This window comes from Aedes aegypti, chromosome 2 (assembly GCF_002204515.2).
Source record: "Aedes aegypti strain LVP_AGWG chromosome 2, AaegL5.0 Primary Assembly, whole genome shotgun sequence".
In the NCBI taxonomy this organism is placed as follows: Eukaryota; Metazoa; Arthropoda; class Insecta; order Diptera; family Culicidae; genus Aedes; species Aedes aegypti.
The window spans coordinates 240,324,342-240,348,660 of NC_035108.1; the positions used below are offsets into that span (position 1 = coordinate 240,324,342).

At 37.7% G+C, this 24,319-nt stretch overlaps 1 protein-coding gene across 5 annotated transcripts in view; it reads left to right on the top strand.

Moving 5' to 3' along the window:
- The window catches only part of LOC5577722 (rho GTPase-activating protein gacF), a 410,293-nt gene that overhangs the window by 325,527 nt on the left and 60,447 nt on the right, over positions 1 to 24,319 (top strand). For 2 of the 5 annotated variants that reach the window (XR_002500441.1, XM_021844558.1), the window contains 3 exons: positions 9,292 to 9,510; positions 9,575 to 9,705; positions 9,987 to 10,280. Coding sequence is in view for 4 of the 5 variants with exons in the window: in XM_021844558.1 (XP_021700250.1) it covers positions 9,292 to 9,510; positions 9,575 to 9,705; positions 9,987 to 10,280 (644 nt within the window). In the remaining variant the exon portion in view is untranslated. The remainder of the gene's footprint in view (positions 1 to 9,291; positions 9,511 to 9,574; positions 9,706 to 9,986; positions 10,281 to 24,319) is intronic. The other 3 variants (XM_021844557.1, XM_021844556.1, XM_021844559.1) reach the window with 3 other exon arrangements.

The window sequence follows — 24,319 nt, forward strand, 5'->3', positions numbered from 1 at the left end:
GTCCAGAGAGAAGATTTGGTACGCATTTGGAGTTGTCGAATTCCGTTTCATGAATTTTGTAAATGGTTGATTCCAGTGAATTTACAATGTAGTTACCGGTATCATGATTCAAATAATACCTTTTCGCCAAATTAATTTGTTTATGATTGGATGTTACAGGGAAGACGTGAATCTTGTTGAAAATCCTTTTATCTAAGATGGGTGTCTTTATCAAAAGGGTCAATTCCTTGGTGTTGGTTGCGATCGTTGTATCTGCAAGGCTCAGTGCTTCCAAGACGTTATGAAGTGTAATATTCTGTTTAGATAAATCTTGATACAAAACTTCTACTTCATCTTGACTTAGTATTTTTTCGTTTAAAATTCCTATTTTGGCAAGTATTGCACTATCGACAATTTGTGTTAATTTTTCTGCTAGATACTTCAAGTTAAGGAAAATATTAATCGAATAGATTTCCAATGATTTTGAATTTGAGAGGTCTATTGCATCCTTTGTTTTGTAAACCAATTCTTTCATTTGCAAATTTAGGGCTCTGTTTATTCTGATCTGCTGATTATTATTATTAACAAGTTCGTTGATTGAGGAGTTTATAATTTTTAAATCGTTCGCGTCTGGGCTACCGGCAATAAATTTCCATCCCGCTCCTAAACTATCCCATCTCTTGTTTCTTTTTGATGGAGCTAAATTTTTAAGTGTTTGATGAATCTCGTCAAACTTTTGGAGGATAAGCTTCGTGAATTGATTAAATTTTAGCTGTTCGAATTGACTTCTAAGACCTTCTACATGATTAGTTAAGGAAGTAATATTGAAATGATGGATATAATAATGGGATGATAATTGAATTCTCGCTGAACCTGAATGAAAAATAACAATCGGCAAATGATCAATTCTGTTAACGTCTATTTTACTACCTATTACTATACTTAAGCTTATAAATACTCTGAAAAGTGAAATGAAGAAAGACAGATGTTAGATTTTCCTGACCTTGACATCATTTTTGTGAACTTTTCTTCCATCATTCATAGTAACCGTACTGTTATTAACGCGTTTGATTTTATTTTTCTTAAATCGCGGTTTATGCTTCATCCTCTGTCTAGCATTTTCATACACTTCCTGATTGCATTCCAGTTCAATCGTTTTTTTTATTTATTATGATATTTCAAATCCTTTTTCTGGTTTTCCGTAATGTTCTTGAAAACTTTTTCTATTATTTCTGGAGTTCTGGGAGACGGAAGGATAATTTCGAGAGGAGTATGTTTAGTGGTACTATGGATTGAGGAATTGTATTTATTCAATGACAAAAGGAGCATTTCATTAACAGGTTTCCCTGGATTCTCTGCTTTTGTCATTCTATAAATTTCTAGAATTGTGGAGTGGAAACGCTCCACAACACCATTCATCTCGCTTCGTCCGGTTGCGGTAATATATGGTTGAATATGATGGGTGTTGTAAAAGTTTACCAAATCTCCAGTCATGAAGGATTTTTCTCCGTCCATTACTAATATTTCTGGTGTATTGTACTTCAAAAGGATCTCTTTAACTGCGGGAACTATATCGACAGCAGCTCTAGAATCAATACTTTTAATTTGGGCAAATTTGGAAAATTTGTCGATATAGGTTAGGAAGTGGTGATTCTCAAGGAAAAGGATATCGATATGGGCAATCTTGAAAGGGGCATTTGGGATTGGAGTGGCCTGGATAGGATATTTGATAGGGTTTCGATTGTATTTACTTTCGTGGCAAATTTGGCAATTTGTCACAAAGTCTTTCAACTTTTGAGAGAGTTTTGGGAAGTAAAACCTCCTCAATAGTTGTAACTTGTTTTCTTCAGCTCCACGATGAGCTCTGTAATGTTCTCGTCGGATGATATTCCACTGTTCATCCTCTTGTGGTACATCTTGAAGCATCGTTTGGCAAAAGCGGATTTTTAACATTCTCTTGGAGCCAAAATGTTTTTTGTAAATTTCTTGGATTTTACCCATCAAGGGTTCTGTTGTTAATAATCCGTTAACCTTCGATAAATCAAAATGATTTTTAAGAACCTGCAAAAGATAGTCGTCATTAGTATTAAGAGTAGAAATGTTTATTCTAGTGTAGCTAGAGAATGGATTGGTTATTGTTACTTTGTCCGGACCTTCCTGCAAAATTACTTGGTGTTTAAAGGCATTGATAGGTGCTTCAGTGGATTCGATATAAAAATCGTCGCTGTTGTCTGCAGAGTGTTGGGTTCCTGTCATGGAGCAGACAATTCTACTTAAAGCATCAGCAACTACATTCGATTTCCCCGGCTTATAAATGATTTCATAATCATGCTCTTCAAGGTACGCTTTCCATCTCTTAAGTTTAGCGTTCGTATTTTTAGGAGACAATGCGAATGTAAGAGGCTGGTGATCCGTTAATATTTTAAACTTTGCTCCATACAAATAGTTTCTAAATGTTTGAAGTGCCCAGTAAATCGCAAGCATTTCTTTTTCGGGTACTGAACAACCTTCTTCCGTTTTTGAAAGGGTTCTAGACGCAAAGTGTATCGGTTTATCTTTTCCCAACTCTCCTTGAGACAGGACTGCACCAATTGCGAAATCGGATGCATCGGTCGTCAAGATAAAAGGTTTATTAAAATCTGGGTATATGAGTATATCGGAAGATGAAAGTAAGCTTTTCATTTTCTGGAAGCATTGTTTTTCTTTATCATTCAAACTTATTCTCTTGTTAGAGGCAGGGCTTCTCTCCCCCCTTAGAAGGTTCGTCAGGGGTTTTGCAATCTTTGCAAAATCTTTGACAAATCTTCGATAATAGCCCATCATTCCTTAAAACCCTCGAAGTTCCTTTAGATTCTTGGGTTCTGGAAACTGATTGATGGCTTCAATTTTCTTTTGATTTGGTTTAATTCCTTCTGAGCTTATAATGTAGCCTAAGAATTCAACGTCTTGATGAAGAAATTCTGATTTATCTAAGTGGATCTTTAATCCAGCAGCGTTCAGTGTTCTGAAGATAGTGTCCAAATTTTTCAAATGCTCTACAAGGTCTTTACCGAAAACTATCACGTCGTCTATATACACGTAGCAGATCTTTCCTATGTGTTCTCTAAGAACATCATCAATCGCCCTCTGAAAAGTTGCAGGCGCGTTTTTTAATCCAAATGGCATTCTTGTAAATTCATACTTGCCATTATTTATAGAGAATGCCGTTTTTTCAATATCGCTTGCTTTCATCCGTATTTGATGAAAGCCAGACGCAAGGTCTAATGTGGAAAAATATTTCTGTCCTTTCAATTGATCAATTACATAACCAATTTAGGGCATTGGATATCGGTCGGAAATTGTCTTTTCATTCAACTTCCTGTAATCTATGACCATTCTAAACTTTTTCTCGCCAGATGCATCTGCCTTTTTTGGCGGAGGATCTCGCCGGAGCCTCCAGTTAAATTTTCACGGATGGAAGTTTCTTTTTAAAAAAAGCTACTTAACTACCCTAGAGCCGAAATCGAACTAAACGTTTATTACAATCTATCCATTAACTACACTTCATTTGCCTGCACTAGCACTTTTCGTCGTCGCATATCGAAACAGCTGGATCGCGTCGATGACCGATGGTTACATCCGCCCCGATGCCGTCGTCAGCAATCTCCACTGCACCCATTCTGGCGGCTCCGTTACCGACTCGCTGCAGCTGGGTCGTCAGCATTTTTGGTTAACGCCAACCGGGTAGCTCCGTTGCTAACTCGCGCTGTTGAAGTGCTGATTGCACTCCACACATAAGAGCAAATATTTCCGCCTGAAAAACGGTGCAGTTTCTACCAAGTGAGTAAAACTGATCCAGCCTTAGCTCACGAGAATATACTCCTGCACCAGCTCTACCTTCAAGAAGGGAGCCATCAGTGTAGCATACTATATTGTTTGATATACTTCTTTGCAAATAGCCAGACGTCCACTCTTCCCGTGAAGGGAATTTTGTGGTACCGTTTTGATTCATATTACGGACACTTAAGGCATAAGTAAAGCTGAACTCAGCATAGAGCATTCAAAATAAATCATTCTGTTTGATTTCTCAGCGTTATCGAGCGCCTGAAACCCTTAACTTTCGAATGGTTGGTAAAGAATACGCTTCCGCAACTTGAATAATTTTAAATAAATCGAAATGTGTGGCCTTTTGATGATACTGATTCCGGACGCTTCCTCACTTTTGCCTCATATTCCGGACACATCGATTCGAATTCCGGACAGCTCATGGAAATAATTTTTAGAAATGTCAAACCATTAGTTGTAGTCGTCAAGCCACTGAAGAGATGTCTATGGCAGTTGGACATTAAAAGTTTGCATAGGTTTTTATGGAAAAAGCTTATTTGAACAAGCCTCGAAAGTGTGAACTTTTAAACAGCACAAATTGAAATATTTCTGTGAAAAGTTTCCCATACAAAGTAGAGTGTCTGGAATTTGAAGCTGTCCGTAACATGATTCAAAACGGTAAATGTTCTGTAAGGAAAGTGACAAGCAATTGTGAGATCACTTGGAGCAAGGACATTTTTTCCCAATTCACCAAAAGTGGAAACAACGAAGTGTGTGTAGATCTACGATTCACTGGATTTTTCTCCAGTAGATCCAGTACCCATAAACGGTAAGAGCAAGAAAGTGCTTCTTGGTTAAGATATATGTGTAGTGGCGCAACGTCGAAAATGGCCTCAAGCGCTGCTGTGGGAGTTGTAGAGAACGCACCAGACATCGCCATCAAGCACATCCTTTGGAGATGGCCCAATTTTGATTGGATTGTTCTCACTTCGCCCTTTTGCCACCACACAAGACATCCATATGCCAATATTGGTCGAACAACTGTTGTGTAAATCCATTTGATATATTTGGGTTTGAGGCCCCAAGTTTTACCAAAGGTTCGCCGGCATTGACCGAAGGCCATGCAAGCTTTTTTGACTCTGAAATCAATGTGAGGTGTCCATGAAAGTTTGGAATCTAGAATGACTCCGACATACTTTACTTGATCAGTCACATTAATTTCAGAGCCAAAAAGACGTAAAGGTCGAATTCCATCGTGGTTTCGTCTTTCCGTAAACAGAACAATAGATGTTTTATTCGGGTTAACCGAAAGGCCATATTGGCGACACCAACTCTCGACTACCTGAAGAGCACTTTGCATCAGGTCGAATAGGGTGCTTATGCACATACCAACTATACCAACTGCTACGAGATTCCACAAAAGTGGTGACAATACTCCCCCTTGGGGGCATCCGCAAACACTCAATTTTCGAATCGCTGCTTGACGCAATGTCGAGAAGAGATGTCGGTTTTTGAGCATTTGATGAATTCAATTGGTGATCATTGTAGGTAGCCCATGGTTTCGTGCGGTTTCCAGTATAGCATCGAAAGACACGTTATCAAAGACACCCTCAATATCCAAGAAAACACCCAAGCAGGATTGCTTCTGAGCGAATGCTTTCTCGATATCGTATACAACTTTGTGTAAAAGAGTCTCAGTGGACTTTCCAGATTGGTAAGCATGTTGATTCACATGAAGAGGCATGTTTGCCAAATAAACATCACGGATGTGATGATCGATAATGCGTTCCAGACATTTCAGAAGAAAAGAGGTCAGACTGATTGGTTTAAATTTCTTCGCTTCTTCATACGACCCACGTCCTCCTTTCGGGATAAACTTTACAGTAATATCACGCCAGGATCTGGGAATGTAGCCGGTAGCAAAACTGCTTACAAGTAGCTTTTTCAAAACATGTTTGATAAACTCAAATCCCTTTTGGAGCAGAACAGGATAAATCCCATCCGCTCCTGGAGATTTGAAAGGAGCAAAACTATTAAGTGCCCATTGAATCGATTCAGTAGTTACGATACTGCGTGCCGAGGCCAGAGACTCGTAACTACATAAAAAGACATTTGGTTCATCCGTAGATGCTATGTCCACACATCCGGGGAAGTTTGTATTGAATAAACATTCTAAAACTTCTTCATCGGAAGAAGTAAAGTCACCATTAGGTAAGCGAATTGCGTTCACTTGGAAATCCTTAGATTTTGCAAGGATTTTTTTCAGCCGACTGACTTCACTCAAACTGGAAACATTTGTACAAAGGTTTTTTCCAGCCGGATCGTTCAGCAGAACGAAGAGCCTTCTTGTAAGCCTTGCGAGCCGACTTGAACGACTCTGATCCAGCTGAACGGCGTCTGTTCCAACTCCTTCTAGATTGTTTCCTGAGTCTAGTCAGATCGGAATTCCACCATGGGGTCCCTCTTGTAGTCTTTACAGACCGCAGAGGACATGCTTCTTCAAAAGCTTCCATAATGTAGGATGTTGTAGTATCAACGGCAACATCCAAATCACTTGGATTTTCAATGGACGGAGAATATCCATGAAATTTGGTCGCAACCAATTCAATATAGACTTCCCAGTTTGTTGACCGGGGATTCCTAAAACGCAAAGTACATTTGAATGTTCAAAGAAGATGTAGCGATGATCAGATAATGATTCTTCATCTGATACATGCCAATTCGTCAACTCGTGACTGATTCTATTCGAGCAAGGCGTTATGTCTAACACTTCTTCTCTATTAGAAACCATGAAGGTTGGGCGATTGCTATTGTTAAGTAATCCAAGGTCTGTACTACTTAAGTATTCCATCAGACTAAAGCCTCTCAAATTGATATCTGAGCTGCCCCAGATGATGTGATGAGCATTGGCATCACTGCCCATAATCAGCGGAAGGCTTTTTGTTATGCAGTGTACGACAGCTCGTTTGAAGTCATCCGTTGGGGATGGTTCATGTGATAAATATACCGAACAATAGACATATTTCCTGTTGAGGTCACCAACAGAAACATCGATTGTGACAGTATTGGTAGTTAACTCAGAAATGAGTGTAGCAACGATTGCTTTATTAACGAACACGCATGTGCGGGGCATGGAGCGCGAGTTTGCCATTTCAAGTTTGCTGAAAGTAGCAAAAACTGGGTCCACAAGGTTACCTAGATAGAAGTTCCCTCTACGAAAGTAGGGTTCTTGAACTAGCGCCACTTGGGCTGCACCATTTTTCATGAGTCTGCAAAGATTGATCATTGCTGTTCTTTTATGCTGAAGATTGATCTGAGCTAACCTAACCGTAGCCACTACCCAAACTATGCAGGATTAAGCTTTTTGCAATCTCAGCATGAAAAAGACCAGCAACGAAAAAACCAGATCGGTATCTATATAAAGTCGCCAAAGGCGAAAGAGCACAGAGTACGCTGTGTAAAACGCATAATGCGAATCCATATAGGTGATAATTTAAATTAAATGTCAACATATTCATAATCCCACCCTTATTAAGCCTCAGGAAAGAGACTGAAGAAGGGCAGCCGATTATCTCGGAAAAACACAAGGTCACCTGCACCATTGCTCCGGGTAGCACAGGAAGGACTCAATACTGTGGAGGGCGCCCTGGTACCCAACAGGCTCCGTTAGCGGTTAGGTTTTATTTAGACCCCCTAACCATCCATTCCTAGGCACGGTACGCATCACACCATAAATTAGGGGTCACCTGTGAGGTGGACTTTTACCACCGGAACAGGCAGTCCGTAGTGTTAATTCTTAGCCAGTTGAAACAACCGCTACCGACACTACGCGGCTATCTAGGCTGCTCGGGAAAAGGAGGTTAATATTGATGATTAACTCCTGACGTGCCCAAGCATCCAGCAAACATTCCTGCAAATATTCCTGGATGAATTTCTGAAAGATATTACAGAGAATCCCTTAAGACATGGAACCATCTATGTAGGAATTTCTAAACGGAAGCCTTGAGGAATTTAAGTTGGAAACAGAAGAAACCTCTCCTGAATTTGAGTAATTTGAGATTAAGTTTGTAAAGTAATTCATAAAGATATTTCTAATAAATCGATGGAAAATTAAGTAAAAGAAATCCTGGATGATGTTGAAGGGAATTCAAGGAGAAATTTTTAAAAGAATACCTAAAAAAATATCCCTAAAAATCTTTGTGAACATTCCGGAAAAAATCTCTGGAAGAATTTCTGAAGTAATCTCTGTATCAATAAGAATATCTGTAACTTACCTCGTTCTAGTTCGGTTGCATATCAATATCAAGGCTCATAAAGTTTCATTGCCGTTCCAATGATCATGCATATTACTCCTTGTTTGACGTCCAACATTTTTGAAACGACAAGATTTTCTGCAAATGTTCTTTGCAAATAGCAATGGAGTCAAGTTCATCAAGATGTTTACAGCAACTTTTCAAACAAACTCTTGAAACTTCTTACAAAATGCCGGTTTTAATGTTATGTTTCAAATTACTTTCATTTAAAGCATCCGCAACTTGCAATCAATTTCCGTTTCCTTACCCACAACTCAAGAAGATTCATCCCAGTTGCAAGAAAGTTGCACTAAACTACGTGTATGATAGCTGAAAGTTTGTTGGATTCAATCCAGTTGCTATATGGTTGAGTTGCACCTTACGAAAACATGGCACCAGTTTGTTTGTTTGCAAGGTGTTTCTCATGTTTTGCGCGGAAGTTTTTGCGAAAAGTTTAGATTATTTCAGGCGTGGCCTATTTTCATAAGGGTGCATGCAGCCAAGTTATAAGCAACAATTGGGCCATGTGGTCGCTTTTATAGTGCATTGGCGAAGCAATTGTTCGAAGAGCTAATGGAGTAGTGAGTAGAGAAGAAGATTGGTGATCTTGAAGTCGAAAGTTCGATTCTCGCTCATATTTTTGTCTTATTTTTTTCTTTTAAGTATTTTGCAACAAATAAGCATTTTCGATGTTACTTAAATATGTTGCAAATATGTAGACTCCGCCTCTTGCGCTTTTTGCGTAGCTATTCAGTACAATTGTAAGTTATGTTTGCAACAATTGACAACTCTGATTAGTTTCAAGAGATAATTTTATTCTTGAGTTGAAACAAACTGTGCTACTTGGGAGCTCTGATGTTAACTTCTGGCGGCACCTTGAAACTATTTCTGGGGGAATTAATGCAGGATTTTTTGGAGTTATTCCTGCTGAAATTATTGGAGGAATTATTGACGAAATTTCTGCAGGAATCCTTGGATGAAATTTTGTATAGCGATTTGTGAAGAATTCCATTTAGGAATTCCTGTATTATTGATAAGATATTCTGGAGTTAATTATTCAGACATTTCTAGCAAAATTCAATAATAAATTCCACTTCCGCCTTCGGGAATACCCCTAGCCAAAATTTCAAGCTTATTAAGCATCGCCACCGTCATTATCGATTCCATTGTAATTTAAATTGTTATTCACAATTTAACATCATTTTCGTTTCGACAGATCAATGGATGCCGGCTTTAGTAAATCATACCGAAACGGTTCGCATGCTTCCACATCACCTCACGCCCCCGGAACGCTTCCTCCCGATTTGCCCGGCTGCAACTCCCGACGAAGGGTCATCACCGGCGGCTACCAGAAGCGAACCGCTCAAAGTCCACGCGAGGAGAGATCCCTGCAGACGTCATGCAGTTTGCCGGAAACGCCCATCTTTGCACGAGGGTATCAAATGTCATACCTTGAAATCTGTTCTAAGTACTAACAACCTTCATCTGATTCCTTACAGCAGCTGTGATATTCCACGAACGCCTCACCGACGTGCACCGGAAATACCGCCTCATGGCAGTGGAAGCCGAACAGCGCCCCGCACCAACACCAACACGACCAGCAGCCTTGGCTCGTCGGTGGTTGGCATCGGTAAGTGTGTTGGCAAAAGCTCACTAACACCTTCGCTTTATCCATGACGCTTGTGTGACTACCAAATTCCCAAAAAAAACAGTATCACATAGAAAACCCATCAATATCAGAACTAAACTGTACAGAATTGACTCTTGCCGAAACGAAATTGGCAAGGTTGGACATCCCCCATTACCCATCCCCATTCCGTTCCGAAGGGCTAGAAGCTAATGCTTTACAAACCATAGTCATATGATTCTTTTGTGTGTGTAACTCCTCCCAACACTGTTATTCTCCTCTAGGTACCTCAACCATCGGTGGCCGTCAGCGGAGCATCAGCCAAGCTTTCGCCAACGGTGAAATGCTACGCTTAGCGGGTGGTCCAGCCCGTGGCTGGTATCCGAAGCAGCGGCAACCTCGGCCGGCGTCGACCGAGCATCTGGACCGGCTGCATCCGCAGGGATCCCTGCGCGCCTGGGAAGCGGGTACGGGTAGCAGAAAACCGCTTACCCTACCACCTAATCTCACACCTAAATTTTTCAACAAGTCACCGCGAGAGGCGTTACGTCGTGTTACTAGTTTGTTAATTCGAAAAGGTACGCCTAGTCGTTAACGCTAACGTGTCATGTCGAGCTCGCCGGATGAGCTCCGATTCCGAATGTTTGGTACTGTTAAACTATGATAATGATTAAAATTTCTTTTTAGTTCAGTACGTCGCGATTAACATTACCTAGCTTATTGATGTTTGTTGTCGGTTACGCGTTTAATTTGTACTAATGATTTGTTCTTGATAACACTTCTTTAGTTTTTAATAACTGTGTTCGTACTACAATTTATGTTTAGGTCTGCTCGCACATTCGAAGTTTCGCTAAACTTTTTCCAACTCTTTGATAAAAAAAATGTCTTTTGAATAGTCCTAATAATTTGAGGCCATATTTTGATTGAACGTCTGGACGTTTCAAATCTCTTAGATTCACTTCCACAGTTTCAAATTTTGTAGATTCTTTTGTAAATTCGGAAAAAAGCAGACGTGACTTAAAGGAAAGTTTGAGATGGATTCTAATGAAATCTTTGGAAAATCCAGGCATTTTTTACAGGTTGCCCAAAGGATTTTGAAACCTTCAGGAGTTCTTAGCGCTTCCTGGAAACTTCAGCTGATTCTTGGCGTATTTTTTATCAACTATTTAGCAAAACTTCTGGCCTGCATATAGGCAAGATTTCTCTTGAGTTGTATTTTGCCAAACTCCTGGTAAGATTCGCGGGAAATTTTTAGCAATTTCTTGGAAGATCTTTCAAATTAGTAGAATAGTTCATATACCTTTGGTTACTACTAATACGTTATGACTATGCTGGCCATAACTGCATATTTATAGCAACAAACGCGCGTTTTATAGCAGTATGGGTAGAAACTAAAATCTCTGAATAGTCAGAAAATAATTCCGATAGAAATTTCTTTGCTACTACATTACGAGGCTCATGTATAATTTCAATGTGACTATTATGCGGTTACAGCTACCAATGTGACGAAACAACATGGTATTTTTTTTCGAAATTTCTAGAACAATCTTATAGATTTCAGTAAGTTGATCGAAAGTGTTTATCATTTCATGACTATCCACGGTATTAACTCTAAATTGTAATAAATGTCGAATGTGACATACACATGGGCGAAGCTAGGATTTCCATCAGAGGGGGGCAAGCGGCCTCAAAAACATATTTTTTTAATTTCTCATCATAATAGGCTGTTTTTCATCACGCCTATCTGTCATGAAACGGCCTACTTTCCTGTACCGAAAATTCGGGTGAAATTGATCAGTAGGGTGAAATTGATCACCGTGTCACTCGATTTTATTTCTTCCTAAAGGAGCACAAATATCAATTTTACCTGCAGTGAATGAACGTTGTTTGTTGTAACTATTGTTAAATTGTGTGTTGTTAAGTTTTTTGCGTTGAAAAATGTTTATTTCTATGAAAATAATGTAAAATTCCAAAATCATGTGCGGTGCAATATTGACAAACATTCATAAACTTCTAGTTCTACACAATGATATGAACATGGTATAAACCTGAAAGTTTGTGAGGATGCTTGAGATATATCCCCAAACCAAATTTCATAGCCAAAACTCATACCAATTTGGTCATTTGGTGAAAATCATTGAATTTCTGTTAGATATCGAGAAATTCCCTATGAAATTGCATACATTTAGGCGTTTTTCGCGTAATTATTGAAATTTAACTATTCATTATTTCTATAATTATTGTATTGTTAAGAATTTAGCAAGCATATTCGGATTCAGACCTCAAATTATTTATATAGAGTTGGTTTGAAAACTAACAATAATCGCATTGACAAGTGATCAATTTCACCCCGAAATGGGATTCCCCGATTTTTTATTTAGAGATATTTCTTTAGCACTAAAATGACATTTGTAGAAAAATGTCGGTACATGAGTCAATGAGACTCACCTTCGTACTTGTTTTCCTGCATTCAATTGTTTGGCATTGTCAACATTTTAGAAAACGGACAAGAAAAACCGTGAAAAATGATCAATTTCACCCGAAATTACGGTACTGAAGTATGCAGGGCGGGAATAGTCATTACGCAACTGAAACCAGTGCTGTAATGATTCATTACGCATCGCTTTCTCATTACGCAACTGTTTTCATAATGAATCATTACACAACATGTTTTTCAGAAATTGTAAAATGATGGCTAATGCGTTGTTGTACGTAACTCGTTGCAGAACTCGATTTTTACAGTACTCGTCGTAATTATCCTAAATTTATAAATTTACGATTCGTGCTGGAAAAATAATCATTCTGCAATTTGTTCCGTAAACTACTATTACGAGTTTCATGTTAAACGATCATTATACGTAACCTCTTTATCCTTTTCGCATCAAACGTTAAACTTCGAAGGTTATCCACATCCTTTTCCTTTAGTAAAGTGGAGTTCAAAACGTATCTTGATTCAATTTGTTGTCTAAGTAATGGGTCCAATAACGCCTTGAAAAACATCCAGAATGGAAAAAGCCTTAAGATTGGTGAAACTCCCCTTGAACGGCAGTAATGTTGCGGGATATAAAGATTTCATAAAGTTCATCTAAGAATTCCCAAACATAGATTTCACATGCGTTTCTTATAGAAATGACTCCCAAATTTCTCCAAGCATATCGCAAGTATTCTTCCTAGGAATCAGACAGAAGTTCCCCCGGAAATGGTCTACGGATTCATATAGAGATTTTTCCAGGATTTATTTTTTTTTTATTTTCCTTTTACTGCCGTGAATCGCAAGTCAGTCCCATCTGCATTTTCGTCAATATTGAGTTGAGTTCAGTTTTCAACATATCTTCCAATGCTCTTTCAGCTGCTTTAGTGAGATAATAAGATTTGTTAGGAATCGGAATAACTCCGGAATTACATCTGTATCGGAATAACTCCGGAATTACATGGGCCATATTCCCAAGTTTTCAGGACCATAAGCTCTGAAACATTCAACAAAACCATCGAGAAACAATAAAGTTATGCACATTTTAGTGTGTTTTTTGCATATGATTAGTATGTTGGCTGGATGAAGGTTAAGAAATCAGCATTTATTTTTCTGGTACCACTGGCCAGTGATGTTATAACGATATTGAAAATATAGAAAAATGTAATTTGTAATGTAAATGTAAATACAAATATAAATTTACAGATTTGTATAAGGCATCTTAAACAATTTGTATGATTTTGCATGAGAGAAGCTCATTATTACTTGGCTTAGTACAGGATGTCTACTACCTGGACAAACCTGTAATTATCAGAGACTTTTCTTATTCGTCTTTCTGGCATTACGTCCCCACTGGGACAGAACCTGCTTCTCAGCAGTTATAGCTTACAGTGCCAATGACCATTTTTGCATACGTATATCGTGTGGCAGGTACGAAGATACTCTATGCCCTGGGAAGTCGAGAAAATTTCCAACCCGAAAAGATCCTCGACTGGTGGGATTCGAACCCACGACCCTCAGCTTGGTCTTGCTGAATATCTGCGCGTTTACCGCTACGGCTATCTGGGCCCCAGAGACTTTTATTCAACCTGAAAAAAAAACTGGAATTTTTAGGGAATTTATTATGAAACAGTAATTCATGGTTGAACATATCCTCAGCGAGGATTTTAACTTTAGCTACCCATTTTTTGGCACAATACTCTTTCCAACTAAAAATGTTTGGCTGCGCCACTATCAAAAAGTTACTGGAGCTTTCAGATCTTTAATAAACTTGAACGTTTTTAATAAAATTCTCGCCAATATTTCGTCATATACAGTTATTTTCCAATCTTCAGCCGTTTTGTTCTCTTTGTCAGGGAGTTTTCGTCGGCCAAATCTCCTGATATTTGGCAATAAGATGCGCTTATATGCTAAAAGTATTGATGCTAATTTTGAACCCGGTTGATTTGGGCAACGGACCTGGTGTAGTGGTTATAACACACGCTTCTCACGCCGAGGACCTGGGGTCGAATTCCATCCCCGAGATAGTCACTTATGACTTATGAAGGGAACTAAAGCCGTTGGTCCCGAGATGAACTATCCCAGGGCTAAAAATCTTGTTAATAAAGATAAAAAAAAATCATCAATAAAGAAGCAATAAAGAAGAGAACAAAGCTGCCGAAAATACAATAAGTCACTTTATTTAACAATAAATACAAAATTGAAGTATGAAGTAGAACGAATTCAATTATCCGTGGTTCCGAAAAAATGCTGTTTTTGCATATCATTGTTGAATCTGCATGGTTAAAAATAGTAGTGAAATCAATGATTATTGTAAAGTATTGTTCCATACTCTAGTAAATTTTTACTTCTCTGCCTTTTGAGCTGTTTTTAGGTATCAAAAAAGCCCAGGGATATCAATTGAGGGTTCCTTATCAATAGAAAATAATCTTTTATTTGCATTCAAAACTCCCGTATAACTCTGTGAGTACCTGAATGTTTAGTGATATCCTTAAATAGACCATTTTTTCAGTATAAATTAGAATTGAATACCCATGACTAATTTTGTACACTCTAAACAAAAATGTGAATATAAACAGTCATAAATGATTTTTCAATCAAAAACTCTTTTTCAGAGCTCTTTTGAATCTCTAGTTGAACATATTTTCATAAATTTGTTCAATAATCATCATGCTTTTTAAAAACATATGGAAGCGTCAATAATCATAATTTTAAAAGAATTTAAATTTATTATTAGATTGTTTTGTTCAAATATTTCGAAGCAGTTCTACATTAAATTTGAGTCATTCAAAATTAACTATACGATGATCATTTATGTATTTTATAGTATTTTATTTACCTAGAATTATTTGGTAAGACCTAAGTAAACCTGGAAATATCAGGGAATTTCATTTCTACAAACGAGATGACACCCTGTTGTATAGCCCATATAGGGTATACGTGATCCATCAGATGTGGGTGTTCCTATTGTTGCGGTAGTGCAAATTATACTGATTTCACTGAATTAGAACCGACACTGCCAAACGACGTATTGGCTTGTTGATGCACGCAACAGCTGAAATATCCATTTAAATTGCTCAAAATCGATGAAATACCACCAGACTGCTTATATTCTTTACACTTGTACCAATAGTTGCAATAAAGTGTTCCTATAATGGAGGAAAAGTGGACCAATAGATAGAGATATAGTTTTGAGCTGACATGCCGTTGGTTACTGTGATTGAATCATATTTCTCATTGATTTACCTACAAATTAACGTTATTTCCCGTTACAACAATAATATTTATGTACATTTATAGTAAAAATACTATTTTAATTCCTATTGTTTAGAATCCAACAGTTGAACCAACTTATCAGTAGTATTTCAGCCATCATGCAAAAATCGACTAATTTTACTCAGCTATATGATTTACTCGATATCGACTCATGGAACCATACTGGATACAATATTTCATGGATACTATGATGGCCCCTCGAAACAGCTTTCCAAACAATTTCTGCTCCATGAGTCAATGGTCTCTTTAATATCGACTCATGGAGGGTTCACTGTAGCTCCAAAATTTTACCCCAAGCTGTGCGACTGTTAAGAAATCGGTAAAAAACGCATACATTAAAATTGTATAAGGGTGCAACCTTCGTTGATGATTTTTGCACAAATTCTAACAATATTAGAAGTTTTAAACATAATTGTTCTTACTACTTTAAAACTCACTATAATTTTATTATACTTAAACAATCGAAAAAATATTCTAATAAGTTTTGTTTCTCCAATTTCGAAACAGCTAATTCGAAAAGTTTAGCCAAGGCATACTAGACTGCACGAAAGTGCACGAATTCCATCAACCGAAAGCTTCGAATGTGCGAACAGACCATAAAACTAATACTAAACCGAAACCGCGAAGCACGTGACTGCATGAACTTCCCCTTCTCACTTCTAAACTCGTAAAACGTTAACCATGGGCAAGGAAAACCCAGAAGAGAGAGAAAGAGAGTCTCAAGCTATACGTGGTCATTAGCCTCTTCTCGCAAATATAATGATTGGAAACGAGCCCAACACAACCCTTCTTATCAAGCTGCACCTTCCCGTATCGGCAAAATGGGTATTATCGAATGGCGAGAAGAATAGCAGTGACATTTTACGTGCCTTATCTACTTGAACAAACAAACGAACGACCGAACGAAACACAATATCCCATCGAGACGACCGAGAAAGATGCTAATGGCTAACGGGTTCGATAAGAGTGTAACACCGTATAATTATGAACTCTCCTAAACCCGCCCCGGTTGCGATAAAATCGGTAATGTTGCAACAACACGATTAGTATCGATTCTCTCTTATCAGACTTGTGGAAAATAACATCCGTCATTCGCACATCTGTTCTTGCTCGTGATTTTTCTGTTTTGTATATTTTGTTTCATTTTTGTGTTATTTATAATTGTATATTTTGAAGCGATTTTCTGTTAAATGCTTTTTCCTAATTTCCTAATAGTATCAAGTATCTTGACTTTTCCATTTGTGCCTTGACTTCTACAAGCTGTACACTTTGTACACGGTTTTCACCAAATTTATCCTTATAATCAAAATGTTCTAAAATTTAATTATAAATGGAAGTTGCCTTGAATTCATTTTGAACATCCGTTTGAATTGTCAATGACATGACACAAACAATAATATTGTTTCAGTCTCAAATTACCCGGTTAATTTCTTTATCTTAGAAGAAGCGGAAAGTTCAGTTTACCCCATTAACCGCTGCTTCATAAAATTCACAAGTTCATTAACAAGATGGAAGATGTTGGCAGAGTCAGCTACGTCAGTATATTAAATAAATGTTAATAATCAAAATGTCTAAAACAGAATGTTATCAAAAATGTTGTTAGAGTTATCTATGCACGAAATATGCTTCATTAATCAAAATCAAAGCAATCTAAGAAACGTGGTTACCATACCGACTCTGCACGTGGTTTTTTGGATCAATACCGCCCAAGAAAGCATCCTTTGTTCAAGCTCTGGATTCCATTTCTTCAACGGAGCGCAACCTGGTTCCTACACGAGCAACAGCATTTGCCGTTAGAGGACAGTGCTTCCTTTCAGGATATGATTGTGCTAAGCGAGAAAAGTCATCACCATCGCCGCCACTTGCCAGCATACAGTTGTGTTCAGAATAATAGTATACCTATTGATTTTTTTTACAAAATGTCTAATCTAGACAATATAGCATTGCTGAACTGCAAACTTTCGTTCGGATAACATTATGTTCATCCTCGCACCATGGCCTTTTGTACACAAACTGCAAAATAAACCGCAACCACTAAAGTTTATGGAAAAAAAAAGTTGAGCTGTGATTATGTTATCCGTCTTTCATTGAGTGAAATTTCATTTTTGTAGTTTTTATTGATTTCTTGCGATTTAGATGTGGAACACAAAATGTGAATAATATACTGTTGTGTTCAGAAAATGACATGGTATATTAATTTATTATGTAAAAACAAAATTTGATAACCTTTAAAAAAAAATCAATTTGGAAAGGATAGCTTTTGCTAATTTGAGCATTTTGTATGAAAACTGGTTTTCACTACTATTATTCTGAACACAAGTGTAGCTCCAGTCCCATCTGCCAGACCGCCAGACCCAGTGATAAGTTCACGGATCGTTCAAAGAACTTACTCCCTCTATGTTTGGGCGAGGTGTTGCCAGAAGAAGGATACGGAACGTTTGATGCGCGCGCATACCGTCCTTCTTGGCCCCGTTCCCCAGCCTTTTGCGGTCTAGTCGAAGGGGGTAGAAAAGCCCCTCCACCATGCAACAACTGCTTTTACGAGGGAAAGTTCATTGAGCGAAATATGCGAGAAGCAGAAGGGCTTTGTTCCGTTGCCTAGCTACCCGGGATGGGAGGAAAACAAAGTTGCCATTGCCGGCCGGCCTGTAGAGTAGCAGTGCCTACTATGTTTCATGTCAAAGCGTTCTGATTGGGGCACGGCTTCGCAGCATTCATCCATCCATGAACATATTTGCTCGAGCTTTGTAGCTTTGACGATGTACTTTTGCCGAAAATATATCCTTTTCAATGCAACCTGTACTTCTCGAGAAATGAGAGTAACCTTGTTAGTATTTCCATTAACTTGTGACAAAAGAACATTCAATAAATAGAGTGCAACGGAATACATTTTCTGGTTATACATGAGATTTTTTATGTTCTCGAATGGAGAACCAACTAAATAACTTTGTTGGATTCCATTTCGACGCATAAACACTAGTTTTACTTTTCTTCGTTTGTGCTTTAGTCGGGGTACATATCTGCCACCGTTTCAAGTGTTTTACCAATCATATCCAAAAATGTTCACGATTTCCCTAAAAACCAGTACCGAGTTTCTAACCGTTAGTCATTTTTCGTCACTATGCCAATTGTTACTTGTGCTTATCATTTACGGTCGGCTTACTATATCTGATACGAACTCCTAGATCCTGAGAGCCTCGGAAGATAATCAGCCGCCCCTAACATGTGAAACAGACAGTCAAAGTTTGCAGAAGCAAACCCTCTTCGATGCAACCCCGGGTTAAAGATACCATCGAGGTAGCCATGAAAACCAACTTTAATTATGATTCCCGGAGTCGATATCGAGATTTAGAACATAGAGTTGCGAAGATTTGTAATGATGAACAAGCCCTTTGCAATCCTTTTGATGATATATTGAAATATTGCTCATTTTACAGATTTTGCATCTTCTATGTCCATTGGTGCATAACAAGTGCATCTTTTTCATCTCAGTCTTAATAAATCTTCTGATTGTAATACATAAGTGTATGATTCAGTCATGGATACGCTAAATCCATTTCCGTGATAATAAATGATGTGTCATACGCGCAGCAAGCAAAATAAAAACACATTCATAAGAGATAATGCTCTACGCTTATTCACGCATTCATCTGACAAGATTCCAGCAACCGTAGATTTCGATTGCCATAGAAACGCTCCTACCTACTAAACGCGTGCTCACAGTCATCGCACGGTCGTTTCAAACCCCGCGATTTGGGGCAGGGCAATGACGTGTACACTAGGGTGTCCCAGAAAAACACAATGTTCGATAATGCATGATGCTCATCCCTGGAATAAAAGAATGAGCTCATTTTATTGCGGCGCTTATTTTAAATCCACACCCAGCGGCGGCGGTAACGCGCGGATAATATGCGCGCAATTCAAACTCAACTTCAAAACTCAAGTTGGTTTGAATTCAAGGGCGCGAGCGTTCCAAATTTGCTAAATCTGAAGCATTTGGTTAGTTTTTATTATCGCTGCGACGGTATATCGACATTTTACGATAATCGTATTCCGGATTTGTAGAACAACTCAACTTTTTGAAAAATCATTTGGATGTTCCGCCAGATTGATATATGAAAAAATTTTATTTTATTTTGTGCGGTATCAGTTTTTGAAAATATTCTATTTTCTTGCTTGCAGAACGTTCAAAAAACATAAAAAAATGGATATTTAGGTCCATTGTAATAAATACACAACCTAAAACAATTTTGAAAATGTCATCCATGAATACACCAACGCCTGTGTTAGTATCAAATTTCAATCACCATGTTCTCTGGTCAAACAGGTGCCCAAACATACTAATAGAAAAAAAAAAAATAAAAATATGCTTCCAAAACATATGCACAAAACGCCAATATATGACAATTTGCATCAAAAATGTCAATTTTTCGTAAATCCATCTAACGGAATCTCTAAACAATTTGTTTGAAAATTGATTTATTCTACAAAAATACTATAAATAAGCGTATCATTCATTCGCCATAACTTTCCGAACATTGATTTTTTTCTACGACACCCTAGTGTACACGCTGTAGCTTCCCCTCAAACTCCAGCTGAACGAAAGGAACGCTGATGACAGTTCATGAACCGCATGGCACACCGTGTGAACCGTGAATCATATCCACCCATCCCAGGGTAGTGATGGTTTATTTCGATGGTGCGGAGAAATGAAAGAATTTTCATGGGAAATTCCCTATCCATATCCACCAGATGATGACGATACTACACTGAACGGTGGAAAATTCTCAACTTGTGGAGAAATATACTATGAACTTCTACAACCTTAGCAACCTGAGCTTTCCGTGATATTGTCATCCTAGTCACTTTATTTTGTTAACATTTATGTTTGTGCACAGTGTTTTGAATAATCAATTTCACGATCGAAATATAATTACCTTCGATGGGGTTAACAATGGGTCCAGGGGGTGAGATTGAGTCAAAACGGAAAAAATATGATTTATGAAATATTTCAGCTAATAGTTTAGTTTTTGTTAAATATATTAATGAACTTGTATGTTGAAACTAAATAACATTTGCAACATGATTTTTTTCCTGTGCAAAGTATCACGCATGTACTTAAACCTCTATTGTTGTATTAGTAGAAGATTGAAAATCTTTTCAATACACTTCACATAAAACGCGCCACGGTTCGTTAGTAGTGTTTTATCTATTGATCGCGTCACTTGTTCTTCCGTGGGCGAGTGATGAACACTTGTTCAGCGTATAACGTAATTATAAAATTATATCGTGAATCCTATTAGGCGTGATTATATCATGGATCGCATCACCAATCACTGGTGACTCCCAGATCTTTACCTTATCGCACTAACCCAATATCCTTTCCATGACAACTGTGGAGATGCAGAGGTGATCTCGGTCTCTAGTAACAACGGTTGTCGAACTAACATTCCTTCCCTTCTCTGATGACCGTAAGGACGTGGCCGGCGCCATTATTGACTTTTAAAATTTGAGCTCTCGATTTGTGCACATTTAGGGATGGTAAGCTAATCCCAAGCCCCATTCATTAAATCTCTGTGCAACTTCGATTATTCTGGTCAATCACGGAGTAGCAACTACAAATGGTACGGTCATCTATGCACATGCTCATGCTCATGCTCATGCTTGTGAAACAACGTAGATGTCTTTTAGTCTTGTTTGCATCCTATTTCATCAATATTTTCAGCTGTGAATGGTTTTGCAATCATATTCTCAAAAACAAGTTATTTCAATTACAGTAACCCAATGTCACCCCCTCTATGGGGTGAGATTGGGTCATTTTTTATTTACTTGTAGTACCGCAGTGAATAGATATTTTTCTTCAATTTTCTGGACAGTTGTTAATGTACCATCAAAGTACATACACACCGAATTTTAAGTTCATTGGAGTAAAATTGCGAAAGTTATTCAATAAACAAATCGTACATATCCTTTTTTGACCCATTCTCACCCCCAACGACGGTACTTTAATACTAAAGGTTTTAGATATTTGGTGTATTCGAAGCAGTTGTTTGACATAAAACGATGCTTTTTTGTTATCATGTGCTCCTGTCGAGTAATTAAAGGAACTGCATTCGGTTGGTCAAATTGAGGGACCCCTCGGTAGTTATAATCAAAACAGTTATTCAGGACCCCTTGATTTTTGACAATTCTTGCCTAACTCAAACTCGAAAATTACTTCAACAACTTCTTCACAATAACATAAAACCATGTTCCATGAGAAAACATAGAAACTTCATTTGCAAAAGTAAGAATATTTGGCGGCCATATTAAATTTGGCCGCCATATTGGATTTTATCGGAAAAACTGAATTTTCATGGTGTTCGCAACCAACTGAATGCAGTTATATAATTTTAAAAAATCCAGGGGGGTTTTCTATACTAGTATCCCTCTCTTTGTACCCCTCTTTTCTGACACCAATGTATATATCATATGGTCGCCGTTAAGTCAGAGGGGACCAAGAACAAAACTTGACAAAATTTGATTATTCTCCATTAGATGCAAAATCACCTTACCTCCGTTACACTTTGATCAGATTTGAAGAATGCTGTAAACTGCGAGAATTATGTAATAAATTTACTTTGGATGATCAACAAAAATCGATAAAAGTGTGGAGTCAGAATGGACCAAGTGCCTATTACCATAACAGCGAAAATGATCAGCGCGCTTAGGAATGCGAGGAAGTGAAAAACATTTCAGGAGATTTGTCAGATTTTTCGACATCGAATCATTCTTCTACTTATCCATCAATAGAAATTTATAAATATTACATGATTCGATGCATCTGATTTTGATTTTTGACCATTTACCATATTCGGATGGGTGGTCAGAAATTGCAACAAATTCTGTGCAGACAGAGCGGACCATGTGTTGAAAAGCAATAAAATGATTGATTACTGCATTTTTTGAGTCAATTTCAGAGTCCGATAGAAGTTTACGATAGTTCTATGGTGCATGTATGGCATGTCCTATGATCCGCTTATTGGACCAGCATATTTTGATCGGTACTCAAGATTTTCACTTGGTCCACTCTGACTGAACGCATATTTGAATATTTCTGGTCTTCAACGCCCTGACCCTGCGAAACCTTAATTTTCAAGCTATCTTAATGCCACTGGTTTTGGTTTTAGGGGAAGACGGGGTAAGAGCGCCCGCCGGGGTAAGACGGACCACCTTTAGTTTGGCATGAAAATGGCGGTTTTCTTGAAAGTTTACCAAGCATTTTGCATAAACACAAGATTTTTGACATTCTAAAGCATTTAGGGTGATACCAACATTATTTTTTCAATAATAAATATCAAAAACAAAGTTTTTGCTCGTAGATACTGAATTTGATCTAATTTTAACAGATGCTCACTTAAGGATTTCGGAAGGGATTTTTTGTCAAAACATAACAAATTACCCGTCCATGCTCTAACATAAATGTGAAATATGCTTCAGTGAAGTGAAATAGGAATTGCAAATATTTAGCATTGAAATGAGACCCTACTTGTGAAAATTGCGCAAGTGGGGTAAAACCGACCACTGTTGATGGGGTAAGACCGCCACTCCTAATTTATATCGAATAAAATGTCTAAACCATTTTAAAAGTTGTAACTACATTGTACATTACTATTTAAGTAAAATAAAATCAATTTTGTTAAAAATACATACCAAATCCGCATTTTTTTCCAAAATATGGGTGTCTTAAGGTAATAAAAAGTATATATCTAAGTTTTTTGAACTAATTAACCCTTAAAATGATTCAATATCCATGTGATTCAATGCAGAATTCATAAAACAATATCCTTCATAGAATAACAGGGAACTTTTATATTTTCTTTTCGCAAAATTATGAACGAAAATCGAGGTGGTCGCTTTTACCCCGTGGGTGGGCGGTTTTACCCCGTTGCTAAAAATAATCGTTATAAGAAATCACTTTTTCAAGCTTCAAGAAATAAATATTTTTTTAGAAATACAACACCTGTAATATTTTTTGATCATGGCTTCAAAAAATGTCATGCTGCGTCGCAAAAGGATTTATTGATTCTTGATTTTGACATGTGAATTAAATTGCGTAGGCGGGCGGTCTTACCCCGTCTTCCCCTACTATATGGGTTATTTAAGAATTTACGATACTGGTGTCGAAAGGTCTTGATAATCTGTTTATCTTAGAGATATGCACCCAATTTGACCATGCAAGCATTAAATGATTGTTATTTTCCAAGAAATTGTTCAGTCAGAGTGAACCAGCTCACTGAACGGTGGTCTTTAGTTCAGTCAGAGTGGACCAAGTACACATAGTCCATCAAAAAATCGTTCTTTTAGAGGTTTGGATTATGATTTTTCATGATTATCACTTCACATTATATTGTTTGAAAGTAACATAAAAACGTGTAAAAATATTGAACCGAAATTTAAACGAGTTCAAAAATTATAGAGCGTTAGACTTTAAACCCATTTTTCTCAAAATATCAAAAATGTCACTTGGTCCACTCTGACTTAACGCTGACCATATGTTAAGCATTAAAGAGTTATATACAGTAAGGACCCGATTTTGTCAGCCCCCCGATCAGGGACGAAAAAAATCATGCTCCCTATACTCAGTTCACTGACATTTATGCCACCATAAAACTAACCACACCACCACCAATATGATTGTACCAATGAAGGTGGCACAAAAGTAGATGAACAAAACAAACAACGATGAACTTTCAAGGGGGTGATGTACATAGCCAGGTTTTTTATCAGGGGGATAAGAGTTCCTAACATTTCATTCACGATTTTCACGCCAAAACGATTATTATACACTACCTTTGCACCCTTTTTACATGAAACTTAAAACTATGCAAG